Below are 14,778 nucleotides of genomic sequence, written 5' to 3' on the forward strand. Positions count from 1 at the left end.
GATCCTTATCAGATTGTAAAATCTAACAGAAAGCCATGAAAAACAACAATTATTAGAAATGGTTTTAAAGTAAAATAAATGGTATAACAGGTTAGTTAAGCATTCAAAAAAGGCAATTAACTTTAATTTTGAGCAATTTAGTCCTTATAAACGGAGCTGACCTCGAAAAAACGGTGCTTATTTTGAAAATTAACAATAGCAGAGTTGGGTGAAGTTGCTGGATTCCGCGTTATTTAAAGCCTAACAAAAAAAAAAAAAAAAAGTTAAGTAGATGGAAATCTCGATGGGAAGTGAGAATGGATGAAAGGGATCACATCCTTCTGTTTTGTCTTGTTGGTTCCAAGTAGTGCTAAAGAGGAGAGGTTTATTCGTAGAGATGGAAAAGGAAGAACAGGAGAACTTGATGTTAACGACAAAAATTGGTGATGGAATTAACGAGGAGCGGTGTCAACTCCCTTTTATATGATGATATCAACGCAAACGAAAATTTCTATTTTGTTGATGGAAAAAATTTCCCAGTATTTTGCAACCTTTTGAGATCAATGAAAAACAAGGACGTGCAAGACATGCATATGTGATCACAATCTTAGCTTTTAATTGGAAATTATTAACGTTTCAACAAATAAAATCAATAAAGTGGTAGTAATTTAGCGTAAACATAAATCTATCTGTGAAGATTACTTTCACCACCAATAAATTGTTCCCTCCATTTTATCAGTGGATATCGAAACAACTCTTTCAGCCAATTTCACTCTATACCTGGTATTCTATCAAAGTGTTTCAGCGAATTAAAATGAGGAAATAATTCATAAGTATAAACAATAAAAACTATGAAGTTTCATATTTTAGTATGAAATACAAAATATCTATTTAAAATTAGGTATAATTCATGACAATCATTCCATTTACGACTATTATCACTGATAGCAATTACGTCACTTTATTTCATTTGTATTTGTTTGTTTGGATACAGTTGCACATTTTACAAATTGTTGAAGACGAAATTAAAAATTTATTTTGCTCGGTTTATAATGGTTATCTTTTGGAATGGAGAAGGTTGCGGAAGGATGTCTTATACTCACTGCTTTATTCGCAATAAGAAAAATTTGACGAATTCGACAAAAATTTGGCGCAACAAAATTTTGCGCTTTTCTCAACCTTTATGTGGGATGCAAATGTGAAGTGAATTAGGCTAAGCTTCTTATTTACTTGTCAAATAATAGTTAGAATCCTCGCTGGGATCTTGTACAAACAAGAATGCCTGTAAATGGGGTTACATCTGCATGCTTTCACAAATAAATAAGAATTTAAGTTAAATTCAAAGTTACAACTTAAAATTCTTTGATTCTTAAATTTCGATGTGTAACAGTACATTTGCAAATATATTTCTGTTCAGATCTCTCCAACTTTTAAAACTAGATATAGAGATTTCTAAATTTTCATCTTCTTTAAAATATAAGCTTGATCTTTGGATCCTACTTCATTCTACCAGAAATGCAATCTTTGAATCCTACTTCATTCTACCAGGAATTCCCAACTAGAGGGTCAGTATTCATTGGTATCGCCAGAGCCTGAACCTCGAATAACTGTGTTAGCTGTTACTTGTGTGATGAACTTGGAAGAACTTATCATAGTAACCTATTTTTAAAATGTGTCCTAGATAGCAATACTTTGGAGCATTTCCTGCTTATAATTCAGAATAAATTTCGGCTAAAAAAATCCGCAGAATATGCAACTTCGAGTGCTAAGACATTCTGATAATTTCAAATCGTATTCAATTTAATATTATTCGAAATCATCAATTATAATTAGTAGTTTAAATCATTTGTATAAATTATGCATAAATGATCAGTTTTAGTGATTGCAAGTGCAAAATTCCAATTTTTAAAAGAAATAGGTTGACATAGTCCTACTAGAAGAATTGACGAAGTGTCTAGAATAACTATCACACATAGGTAACTTCATTTTTCATCAAAATTTTATAAAATGATAAAAGCCGGCTCATAACATTTTAATCGAAGTGTCATTGAATAATATCAAAAGTGAATAAATGGAGTGCAAGGGATTGACTTATCAATCCATGGTCAGCACAAGTAGGCTTATTAAGAATGATAACGAGGGCATAACATGACAATTAGAACATGAGATAGAGAAAAGAACAGGGAGTAGTAAGTTCTCACTGTAACCTTAAATCAATGAGATTATCAAACAGCATAATTTCTCCGATAATGAAATTGGGGTCAATAAGCATAATGGCTGTTGGCTTCACATCAACATCAATTTTACTCTTCACTAGCTAAATATTTTTATCTTTTTTGATATAAATCCATAAAATGATTCATTCTTACGCAGAATAAACAAAAAAGTGAAATAATCAAAATCTAATTGATAAATATCACAATGACAAATGGAAAAGTGCAATATGCTGGATTTCTAATGAATTATAATAGATAGTGTAGCAAGCTGAAATGGGTAAATTCAGAAATGTTCGAATGATTGTAGACCTATCTTTCATTGCTGCTTGAAATTTAGAAGAATAATGAGTGACCTAGATCAATGATTAAAAGTAGCAGGTAATAGTTGAATAAAATGAACCAAGAATAGATAGCCATTCACTAGAGCACTCTGAACATTAAATATGGCTCAAAAGTTGATTAAAAGTATAATTTATCCATATTCGTATTGCGCTGGAATCCGATGTCACCCCCATATTATTTCTTGAACTTTGTGGGTCATCATCGTCACAAACATCGAGTGGATTCCGGTTAAAAAAAAATAAAAAGAATAGGACTGATGTCGGCAGCCTTAGTATTTCTACACCTTTTCAAGGTGATGTGTAAAAGTTTTGAAAAAGAAAACGAGCGAAATAACTCAGAAAAAAGAACTTTGGTACAATTAAAAAAGGAAGAAGAAAGTGTTGTAGGAATCGAATGTTTGAGGATGGTAACAGTTTTTCAGCAAAGAACCTTCACCTAATTCTCTTCCGTCTCAATTGAAATAAAAATTGCAAACGGAACCTATGAGGAATGTATTTCAAATGATGAAACCTTCGTGATATGATAAGGTAGAGTAAAAATGAAGAGAATTAGTTCTTTTGGATAAGATTTTTTCGATGTTTTTTCATATGTCAAATTCTTCAAACGAAATAACTCTTCAAATGAATAAACACAGATAAGAAGAAAAGAGTGTGGAAAAGACTTATACCATAAACTTCTATTTATAATTTCATGCGTTCTTAATCGGCAGAAAAAGATGGGTATAACCAAAAAAATGATGGGAAGGATGAAAAATGGAACATAGAAGATGCAAATGGATGATGATTCTAACAATTATGGATTTTCTAAATAAAGATGTAAAAAAGACAAGAGTGTTTTTTTTTTCAATGAAGACTGCTACTTCATACCACGGTAATTTGACCATCAGCAAATGTATTTAATTCCAACTTTTTTCCAACTTCTAAGATTTGAGATTAAATAGCATAAACAACTATTAATTTTTTACGTTTCATTAAAAACTTTAATGTTTAAATATGTTAAGAAATAAATACAGTGTTGAGTGCAACTGATACTTGTTTCTGGCCAGAAGCAACTAAAAGTGAGGTGGCGATAAAAGGTGTCGTATTTAATTTCTGAGTGACCTTGAAATTTCATCAAGCCGGCAAAAAGATGTCTTCAGAATTCTTGAGAATAATATTTAAAAATACATTTCGCATAAAATGACCTTATACTGCTGAGGTACTAAAACTGCACATTAATTCAAGTTCTAAATAGGGTTTAAAATAGCAAAACAAAGAATTGTTGTTTCTGTCCATTACAAAGTATTTTGGAATACCTTTTGTCTTTTGAAGTACTTTCATACAGATACGAAGCAAGAAACTTGACCCTCCAAAGAGCAGCAATATCTTTGAAATCCAAAAATGTAATAACGATACGAAAGCTCTTCCATTATCTGAAAAATTGTCTTCAAAGATTTTGATAGCAAAGAAATTGCACAGTGGTGATTAGAATCTTTCGTCAGCTCAATAAAAACTATTATGAACTTTTGATTGCGCTTTGTATTATCATTATTTTGATTATTGCTACCATTAATGTAACTGTCGTCTTTTCTTGGAAGCTGTAGTCTCATTAGTTATCCTTACCACTGTTTTTCTTTTTTCTCGAAATTGGTAAAAGGAATTTGCATGATAGTACAAGCGCTCCATCATTCATTGTTAGCAGTCCAGGAATTTTGTGATGCCATTGAGAAGATGTAGTCTTCAAATGGATGAATAACTTTTCTTTAGTCCTATGGCGGGCAGGAGTATTTTGAAAAACAATTAATTATCAGAATTGTCGTGTTGTGTATTCTTTGACTTGTGCAACCTTTCTTATGAGAAAATTTCATGATTTTTGTTTATATTGTGCTCTTTTATACAAATGTTCCTCATCAAGACACAACTAAAGTCTTTCTTGAACTTTTGAAGTGGAAAAAAAAGCAAGATTTAAATGTCAAAAAGTTTAATTGGGTGGAAAAAAGACATTTTTAAATTTTGAAATTTATAAAAATCTTAGAAGTGGTATTGGAAAAAATGATGCAGCAATATCTTTCTATCCAGTGCATCGTACCGGAAATAGCAGCAGTAGCATTACTCTTTTACCTTGATTGATCTTTTCACAGTCCTCTTCTGACTTCCTCTATTTCCTCAATTACTGTAAACCTTGCAATTCCCTCCCTATTTCAAAAATCAATTATTAGTACAAGAAGAAGTTAAAGTTTGGACATCGGGTGAAACGGCGACAATTTCTATCGTCAGGGTTATTTGTCAGGGTCATATTATCCACAAACGACAACTAGGTGAGCTATGGACCAATAGGGAGGAAGGGAAAAAAACATGTCGTTTAAAATTTGATATAAAACAAAGGAAATTTAAAACATCAAATCAATGCCCACAAAATTTCAAAACTTTTTGCTGGAAGTGGCTCGAATTTTCATCTTGGCACAAGGTTGTCGCTTGTCGGTTTCCTTTAAAACAATCATTCTCGTCAGGGCAATAGCATCAAAGTTTCAATTATTAGCTAAAAAATTTGCAAAGACAAGAAGTGCATTATATTTACCCCGTAAGGCCATTAAAACCAATTCGGTGCCGCTCGAGAATCTTCGAAAAATGTACGTAGATGAAGCGGTCGATTGGAATTAAAATAGATATTTCAAGGAAGAAATCTACCATAACTACAATCGAGACATAAATATCAAAACATCACACTGAAAATACATCGGTGTTCACATGATCTGTAAAAGCAAAACATTGATGTCGAAAATGATACTTTGTTTAAGTAGTAGACATAAGAGAAATTTCATCAATACGGAATGGATTAGTTTACAGTTTTCAGATACCTTTTGATAATGATGAATATATTGGTAGTGGAGAAAGAGACTTAAAGTCAATATGCTTCTTGCAAAGATTAACTCATTAAACAAAGGCCATTATTATATTACTTTATTGTAGTTGATTTCTTTTTTCCTGACTCGTAAGTTCGTCCTTGAAAAAATCTGGCGAATAGGAATTAGAAAGGAAAAAGAGCGAAAGTATTAGTGACATAATGACAATAGTGATAGTAATGTCACAAAAGAACTGGTCAATTTATCCTAATTTTGTCATCAATCTTTTTTCATTTTCTGTATTGATCAGTTGGAAAAAAAAACTTCCGTTCATCAGAAAAGTTGGCGCATATAAAAGAAATATTGATTCACGAGGCATGAAATAATGATTCCTACAATCATTTTTATTTATAATCTTGTCAAACTATGAAAGTTTGAAGAACAAACAGTTTGTTAAGTGAAAAATGATTGGTTTCAAAACTGAAGTTTTTAAATGGTACTTACATGGCGCGTTGAAAATGATTAGGAATGTATTAAATGCTTAAAATGTATCAAAAGTCTCCTGTCACAAATAGTTAATTGATTTGTTAATTACAATAGCAATGCATTTAATTTCCGTCCAGAATTGAAATACACTTTACTTCTGATAAGTGAATGAAAGAATTGAACCGGTTTTATCAACAGGATTTCTCACTTATATAATTCCTGATCGGTACAGTCTTCTTCCAGATGGCATAAACGCATTCGGATTTCGTGATAAGAACTAGCAAAGTGCTAAATTTGTTATAATTTTATATGTTACTTATTAAATCGATAAATATTTAATAGTTGTCATCCAACCCGATATTATTTCATAGCAGGTTGTTTTATAATATTTTAATTTATGAAGAGAGTTGCCCTGCAGATTGGTTAATCACATAGCGGCGCTAATGGCTATTTGTTCTTGGTCGCTGAAGATGGCAATCAAATGGAATGCATCTTCACTTCTGGATTGTATTTATAAAAAAAAAAAATCTAAATCTGAATTTAAAAGTAAATTTAAACCAATTCATCTTTAAATCATCGGAGTAAGCTGCCGTCTGATTTATCGAATTCTAAACACCTCAGATTACAAAGAACTATATGAGCTCCTATATATTTCAGTGGGAATTCAGTGGCAAGTAATATTTCATATGTATTTAACGTTCAGAATTGATTGCGCCTTTGTAACAACACAGCGATCATCGATGAATTTCAATTACTTTTTAAGTAATTTTAGAAATCAACAAATATTTTTATTCATTTCATAATTTCACGACAAGTTCTGTTTTGCTTTTCGGTTGTTTCATCTGAGTTTATTACCACGAGTTTACAGATTACCAAGCAATAGAAAATTGCTCTAAAATGATCGATGATACAATATATAAATTAATTGAAATTCGTAGTTTAAGCAAATTTTGGTAGATTTCACTTTTATTTATTATTCGCAGGATTCGCTGTTTTGAGTTCATTATCAACGTCCAGCACGAAATGGGTGCGATCATGAAAATCCGTTTCACCAATTTTCTTCTTCATCATCGCTTTTATATCTATCAGATCATATTTTGGCTTGCCTGAAAGAAGTTATTTGTGATGCAAATGGATGGAAACTAAAATTATCATGAAGCATGATGGAACAGCAGTTAAATGGTGTATCATGTAATATATTATACCGTATGTCACATATCATTTCGAATTCAGATTTTCGAATTCTCAACTTGATTTTTTTTTGAATTCAAATAAAAATTTAAACTTAACAATGGAAGCACAGACCTGTAACTGTCGTTCTGATGTAAACACCGATATTATTTGCGGTACGATTTTTGGTTAGTCTTTGGACCTGTATCATGGCACTGATCATGTCAAGAACTGTACATGCCAAAGGAAATATTATCGGTTTCATACTACTTTCTGACTGATAGACAGAACAGAAGAACATGCATTCATCTTTACCCTAAATGATTTAAATAACTTTTTTAGCATTTAAATTGGTTATTCATTTGTTTCATAAAGTTTCAGACAAATGAATTGAAATAGTATAAAACTAAAATTTAAGTTTCAAGTTTCAAATACTGAATTAACATGTTTAATAAAGATAATGAAGAATGAGTAAGTTATATAAAGCATGTGAAAACGTAAAAAAACTCACTGGTGGTTCTTCAGGTGCATCATCGGGACTTTCTTCAATCAATTTGGCACAGATTTGATGCATATGTGGCGCGCGCTCAGATATTTTCGCAATTTCATTTTTAGTGAGTCGATTAGCACATCGAAATATGGGACAGTATGGGAGCTCATCTGCAGTTACAGGAAATATCAAAGTTTTTTTATTTTAAAATTACTTTGTAATAACAAGCTTTAGAATCAATCAGTATAGTAGAGATTTAGAAGTGAGGACAAAATGAAACCAACGAGCTGCAACGGCGACGTTAATGCGTGATGTTAGGCAATCGAAGCAGAGACGATGGCGACAATCCATCAACGTCATGCGTGCCGAATTCACGCACGCAAACGCGCCTTGAAAAAGCATCCAATTGAAAGTCAGAAATGTGCATGACAGTAACCTCGGAGTTACCTAGTGTCATATGATAGGTCAATTAAATATCGCTTATTCAAGATCATAGTATCAGGAGAACATAGCAATTCTTGTTAATATGGATGAAGTGTTTTATGATTTTCATCATAATTTTGCCGGAAAAAAAATTCAAGAAATGAAACCTTTCCTGCCATCACATCGTTGTCGTTCTTCGAGTTGTAGCATCGATGGTAGTTTCTGCCCAAATGATATCTTTCGTGTCTCTTCATCACCCTGAAGAATATCACTCCCGTTCCGCATTACGATATCACGGCAGTAATATTTGCTAGGTGATCACACTCGTAATTTATTGATCACTGTATTATTCGGCTAAATTGTGTTTACCTCATTTTCAAGCAAATACTCCTTTCAGAATCATGCTTAAGAATTAAGCACAATTTCATCAACAAGATTAATATGACCGATATATCCAGCCAGTTAGGGCCTGGATCCAAGTCCTATGTTCAATTCTTAAGATTGCAAGATAATATATCAAAATGAAAATTGAATTGCCTACTTTACGTCCTTCATCTTTGACATTTGCGTGATAGAAGATATTCAAATTGCGTGACAGAAGATATTCAGAACAGGTAGCAGTTTTACCTCATCCGCTTCATCGATGACGACGTTTACATGACGTACATGAGTGCAGCAAGGAGCAGGACAAAGCTGTGACGTTGAACATTTTGATATGCAATCTTTACAGAACATATGTGAACAAGGTAGTTTTGCCATGTCATTTGGCTGTTTGCATTCCAAGCAGACTGAACAGACAGTCATATCGACTGCGATCTGCAAACGAATGAATGAATGGTGCAGGTCGGACATGCATCATAAATAGTTCGTAATCCTAAATATTGAATATGTAAAGTTCACGTAGATATGCGTGATAAAAAATATTGTCTGTAAATTTTGACTTTTCTTTCGATCAACTGTAAATGATAGCGAACTTTCTGCTGCCATTATTTTATAAATATGCAAAATCATTTCATAGTTTATTGTGTATTGATCAGATAGTGCCGCATGGTTGTTTCTTGTCATCTTTGACCGGAGCGGAACGAGAAGATGGATGACCCATTGGAGCTGGATAACGAACTTCAACGAACCTTCTATCATGGATTTCTCTTACACGCTGACATCGACCCATTACTCAAAGAAGACGGTGATTTCGTTCTTCGTAAAACGGACAAAGATGGTAAACATTTGTCCGGAAATATGTTATTAGAAAATGATTGCTCATTCAGTGCAAGACAATCTTCTTTTGTCTTCTGCTAACCTTATCGCCTTCAGAAGAATCGTGAGTTAAGTGTGTAATTATGTTAAATTCACATCATGGACGGTGAACTGAAAAAAATAAAACAAAGGTTATGCATTTGCTGAATTCCCATAAAATTAACACAAGCATTATTAAAATTCCAGGTCAAATCATCTTGGCTTTGTCAGTAAAGTGGAACAAACAAGTACTTCATTTTGTAGTCAATCAAGACGAAAGCGGCTACTATTACTTTGAAACTCACAAAGTTTTCTTTTTAGCAACTTTGTTTGTTACTGCTGGAAAATTCCTTTTTAAAAATTTGAACTTTGAAAGGATTGAAGAGAGATTTCATTTAGTTTCAAATTTTATTTCGATTGTATCGAATGGAGGAGGTTATCACAGATTGCTTTATTGTCTATCAGAATATAAAACAGAGTTAATAATTTAGGAAAAAACAATGCATGATTTGATTAATTGGCACAAAACAACAGGAACTCCAGTATCTGCGGGAAGTCATGCAAAGCTTATCAATGGAATCAATCGACAATCATGGCTTTTAGATCATGACGAAATTCAACTGCAAAGGAAATTAGGTGAAGGAGCCTTTGGCGAGGTTATTCATTTTATTAGAAATTTAAAAGTCATTTGAAAAGCAAATCCTAAAAAATGCATAACATCACCTCTACTACTCCTAATTTTCAAAATTAATGATCTACTGGTATCATCATAATCATCTTTTCTATTAGCGTAAATTACAGACTAGCTGTCATGCTTTCACATAAATAGTAGCAAAATGATAACAATACAGACAGGAATTTAATCGTTAGCAAAGAAGGTAGTAAGTCTAGTTTAGAAGCTTTTTGGCAAGCAGTGACGTCAGATTCTTGCGCTTGCGCACCATCTTAAATTTGAAGCAATACGTCCTCCCCTTTCAACTTCATAACAAATTCAATTCATCTCCTGCAAATATTTCAACAAAGTGTAACCCATTCTAATTTAGCTTCTAAAAGATTGTGAATTACAGGTATATCTAGCACAATATGTAAAAATAAATAAAGTAACTGATGTAGCAGTGAAAACAATGCGAGAAGAGGCATCTCGGCAGGCACGACTTAAATTCATGAAGGAAGCTCGAATAATGCGTAAATTCTTGCATCCTAATGTGGTAAAAATTATGGGTATTATGGTGTACGAAAATCCGCTGATGATTGTCATGGAGCTATGTCCTGGTGAACTTTGTTACTTTCCAAATTCCGCAACACACCCAATGTGGTAACCTAAATTTGGATACGATTCAATTGAAAATGCATACTTTTTAGAAGGTTCAATGCTCAATTACCTTAGAAGAAACGCACCTATTAACCCAGATCTAAAGCTACGTTTTGCTACAGAAGCTAGCGCCGGTCTTGCATATTTAGAATCCAAACATTGCATTCACAGGTTTGCTGTTGATTTCAGACCTTCTATTACTAAGACCTTTGTTTCCAATAGCAATATCTGATTTGATTTCTCGTTCTACAGTAAGGATGATTGAATCAAGTCGATAGCTAATGGTGGGTTTTTGAAACAGAGCGTTGCACGTATATATGTATATGTAACAGGAAATCTTAACAAATACTTTACATCTAAACAGAAAATAGTAAATTTCAGGGATATAGCGGCGAGGAATTGTTTGTTATCAGAGCAGCTGGAAGTAAAAATAAGTGATTTTGGTATGTCTGATGAACGAAGAATCATTCACGACGAAAAATTAGAGAAAGTATTACAATTTACAACTATTCAAAACGGCGAGTTTTTTCGATGCCAGAAGGCATACAATTTAATATAGTTTAAAATGAGACATATAAACACAATCAGACTGAGCTATACATCAGCCAAATATTAGGTTCCAATGAAATGGCTTGCACCAGAGACCATGCAGCAACGCATATTCTCGCACAAAACCGATGTTTGGTCTTTCGGCGTATTGGTAAGTTGTCCTCAAATTTGTCACAACTGATCATTGATGCAATAAAATGTTCCTTACTTAACAAAATTGCTTTTGTCAAACTTTAATCAATTCCGTTGCAAAAACTAGCGGACATTATCAGATCTGGGAAGTGTATGCAAACGGTAAAGAACCATATCCCGGCTTGTCAAACATTCAGACACGAGCCAAGATTGTTGTTCAGAACTATCGAATGGAAATGCCGAAGGTTAGTTTGGCTAAAGTCAATCATATCAGAAAACAAATTCTACAAATGCTTGGATGCTTAAATTATGGAATGAGGAAAAAAAATGCATTCTTTATACGGATCAAGATTCTGGTTCAGAGCTTAATTTTGAATAGAAAGATTTTCAATTTCTATTTTCTGAATTATTTTTCGGTAAGGATTCGACTAATAAAACCATTCCGACTTATTAATGCCAGAAAGTTTCCTGTTGTGACTAAATCCAATCATCCAATTGACAAATCTAATTTTGTATTTCTTATTTTTAGACAGCTCCGTCGACTGTATCAAAACTTGTTTATCAATGCTGGAAAACGGAACCTAAGGAAAGACCATCATTTGCTGAAATTCACAATAAGTTGAAAGCGTTGAAGAAAAAGTAGAATGAGAAATACTCTTTTCTCACATTTCTCACTGCAAATAATTGATATCGTCGGAGTTTAGGTCTGAAAGCTAAGATAAAAACCCATATTTGAAAGCGCAGTTTGATACTATATCTTTATATCATAACATTAACAGAAAATCGAGATTTTTAAATCGAAAAAACCATCCCGCACAAGCTATCTTTCGTAATCCATTAATAAAGAGCAATTTATTGAACCAGAAACAGAACAAAAACAATAATGAACTATAAATTGCTCCTGTTGCCCAAATGTTGTTTAAAACAGTTGTCTAGGAAAACCTAACGAAAACATCAATGCAATTATTATGCTGTAAGATCAAAAATGATTAGGAAAATATTAAAAATCAAATGACCGGGTACTTACAATTAAATACTAATCATTTGCACCAGTATAACAATGCCCTTAGTTGAATGCCACTTAGATCTACTCTTTCCTCTTCAATGATTAATATCATTTGAGAGGAAGAGCTTCTACGTAAAAAGAGGGAAACATTGATGAAAAACATTCTTAAATAACTTTGAAGAGTTTTTATCAGCAGTGATAATCCGATGAGGTATAGATAAGGAACCGTATTTTTTTCATATGGATTGTTTACGAATTAAATAAAATACTGAATAATTTACTAATAATCTAATAAAAGGGCGTCCAATTTCATATCCAATTTCATACAACTCGACGAACTTCGAAAAATCGCTTTAGATAAAATATTTGCCCAACGGTCATCGAAGCAAGAACCACAGCTTCAAAGATAGCCCATAGAACCACTCTCGAATTTGTGTTCTCATTTACTGCAAAACAAATCTAATTGAAGCAAGTCAAAAGGATTTAGCATCTTCTAAGCCACAGGAAAGCAATGATAATTAAACACAGTTGATAATTGATCAATCACATATGGTTTAATTCACCTGAAGATTTAAATTTAAGTATGCAGTAAATAAAATCTCACTATGCAGTAAATAAAATCTCATTTGCATTCAATAATTGCCAAAATATAATATTAACACCTACAAATGATCAGGGATGAAGCAAAGATGTTCCTGGCCAAAATTCCCCAAGTTAAGACTATAGGTGCCGATTCCCCCCATCTTAAGTGAAATCTCGAATTCCTCATTCCCCCTGCTTTTCTCACTTTATTTACTTGAAAAAGGAAAAAGTGAAATCATTTTTCCAATACCGTACTTTGTCACAAATGTCTGTTTAATCTTCAGTTCCGTCTTATACGATGATTAGGTTCACATTTGTTTGCAATAAGATACAAAACATGATGACGCGAAAGCTGAATAAACTGAAGTTCAATGAAGAAAACTTACTTGACCTATGTACACGCTCTCGCACCTCCATATATTCTTGCTCATGTTTGACAGATGTTAATGCCGATGATAGTTCTCGTACCATTTCTTCCAGTTTAAGGCTATCCGCTGAAAGCTACTCTTTAATCTATAAAAAGATGAAGGACATAGTTCAACACTTTATATCGCCAGATAATTATTTGACCTAAATACATGCCATGGAAAGTAATATTCTACCTGAAGAATCATTAACACCTTGTCCTGCTTCAGATGGTACCATTTGTCCAGGTTGCGCAATTTCCATTGAAAACATGACCACTTTTGGAGTCATTGTTGACATCTGATTCCCAAAACAATACGTATATGGTCCATCCATATGTGCTGCAAAAGTATACTTACCCGAACTTTCTCGTTCTCCTCTATAGATTTCTTTATTGTCAGGACCGATAATCTGAAAAGACACCTTTAAACTTATTAAATAAAACTATTTCTTGAAATTCTGATTTAAAAAGTGCATATTGTCGAAAGATTTGAAGCACTGCTTCTGGCAATGGAAACCCTATATCACTTGTCGATTCTGTTTTTGTTAAAATCAAACGACACAAATGACTAATCATTGTACACAAAAAGTTTTGCATTTACTGTGTCATTCAGACAATAAAGAAGACAACTGATATGTTGCTCCAATGAATTTTGTAAGCAACGAAACTGTAAAAGAGAACCTTCACGTCAATGTCAAGAAATCCTCCTTCGGCAACTTCAAATATCACACCCATCTTAGTGCCAGCTGTTACACGATCGAAGAAGCATTGCTCTTCGTTTGCATCAATGTGTATAAAGTAACCAGCCGATTCCGCCAAACAGTAAGCAGTCAACAACGATCTGACCAACATCACAGCACCTTAACTAGCCATGAAGTAGTGTGTTCATGATATGACATCCCACCTCTTGTAGCTCCTCTCCTCCCTGATACCTGTTATACCTACTCAATGCCACCACGAAACGTTCAGCCACCAAAATACAACGAACTAACAAATCCATCCAAGACGTTGCCCAACACTTAATTTAACGCAGTCCACATGTGTATGATGTTAAATCTGATTTTGTAATGTATTAAATTAAAACATTCTCATGCTGATTTCGATATGAACGATAAGTGCCACTGTTCTCGGGGGAATTTGTAAGTTTATTCTTGTCGTTTTGACTCCGCAGCGTTGATATTAACCTTTATTGGTCTTATACGATATGGTACAAATATCGTACTGAAAGAATAATAGGAATGAAATGAACAATACACAATAAGTATGAAAGGATACCAAATGGTCTTTTGGCTCGTGCTGTTGCCGCTTCTCTGCCGCTGAATCGTTGTCATGGTTGGGTACCTGACTATGCTGTCTCCTTAAGTGCTTACACGAGCTGTCCAATTAAGTAACTCAGTGAGATATTAAAAATTGAGTGACTGCGGGAGCTGTCGAACTGGGTGACTCCGATACATTGGCTTAGCTACCAGATTAGATGTTCTTTACAAAATTTCGACATTTGCACATAAGTAATTTACAATATTCCGACAATTGCATGTAAGTTTGATTAACAGAATGGAAGAAATTAATAAAAAGGACTTTGTTTGCAATATTTAAACATGCAACATTTTGTTTGCAACAACATTTTA

At 33.3% G+C, this 14,778-nt stretch overlaps 3 protein-coding genes across 3 annotated transcripts; 1 reads left to right on the plus strand and 2 right to left on the minus strand.

Annotated features, from left to right (window-relative positions):
• Positions 1-6,810: 6,810 nt before the first annotated feature.
• LOAG_01103 (hypothetical protein) lies at positions 6,811-8,779 on the minus strand (the record flags this gene model as incomplete). Its single annotated transcript, XM_003136643.1, has 6 exons — positions 6,811-6,950; positions 7,150-7,330; positions 7,526-7,674; positions 7,789-7,893; positions 8,095-8,185; positions 8,555-8,779. 6 exons carry the CDS (start codon positions 8,777-8,779, stop codon positions 6,811-6,813), a joined length of 891 nt encoding a protein of 296 aa, XP_003136691.1.
• A 237-nt stretch (positions 8,780-9,016) lies between these two features.
• Positions 9,017-11,799, plus strand: LOAG_01104 (TK/FER protein kinase; the record flags this gene model as incomplete). The annotated part of the gene is made up of 9 exons (XM_003136644.1): positions 9,017-9,146; positions 9,371-9,471; positions 9,655-9,819; positions 10,231-10,435; positions 10,526-10,646; positions 10,857-10,965; positions 11,092-11,175; positions 11,297-11,401; positions 11,686-11,799. The coding sequence occupies 9 exons, from the start codon at positions 9,017-9,019 to the stop codon at positions 11,797-11,799; spliced, it is 1,134 nt and encodes a 377-aa protein (XP_003136692.1).
• A 684-nt stretch (positions 11,800-12,483) lies between these two features.
• LOAG_01105 (suppressor/enhancer-lin-12 protein 9) lies at positions 12,484-14,152 on the minus strand (the record flags this gene model as incomplete). Its single annotated transcript, XM_003136645.2, has 4 exons — positions 13,832-14,152; positions 13,347-13,560; positions 13,131-13,238; positions 12,484-12,608 (listed from the first exon to the last, which is right to left on the minus strand). Exons 1-4 carry the CDS (start codon positions 14,000-14,002, stop codon positions 12,484-12,486), a joined length of 618 nt encoding a protein of 205 aa, XP_003136693.1. The 5' UTR covers positions 14,003-14,152.
• Between the last annotated feature and the right edge of the window lie 626 nt (positions 14,153-14,778).

This window comes from Loa loa (genome assembly GCF_000183805.2).
Source record: "Loa loa unplaced genomic scaffold supercont3.58, whole genome shotgun sequence".
Classification (NCBI taxonomy): Eukaryota; Metazoa; Nematoda; class Chromadorea; order Rhabditida; family Onchocercidae; genus Loa; species Loa loa.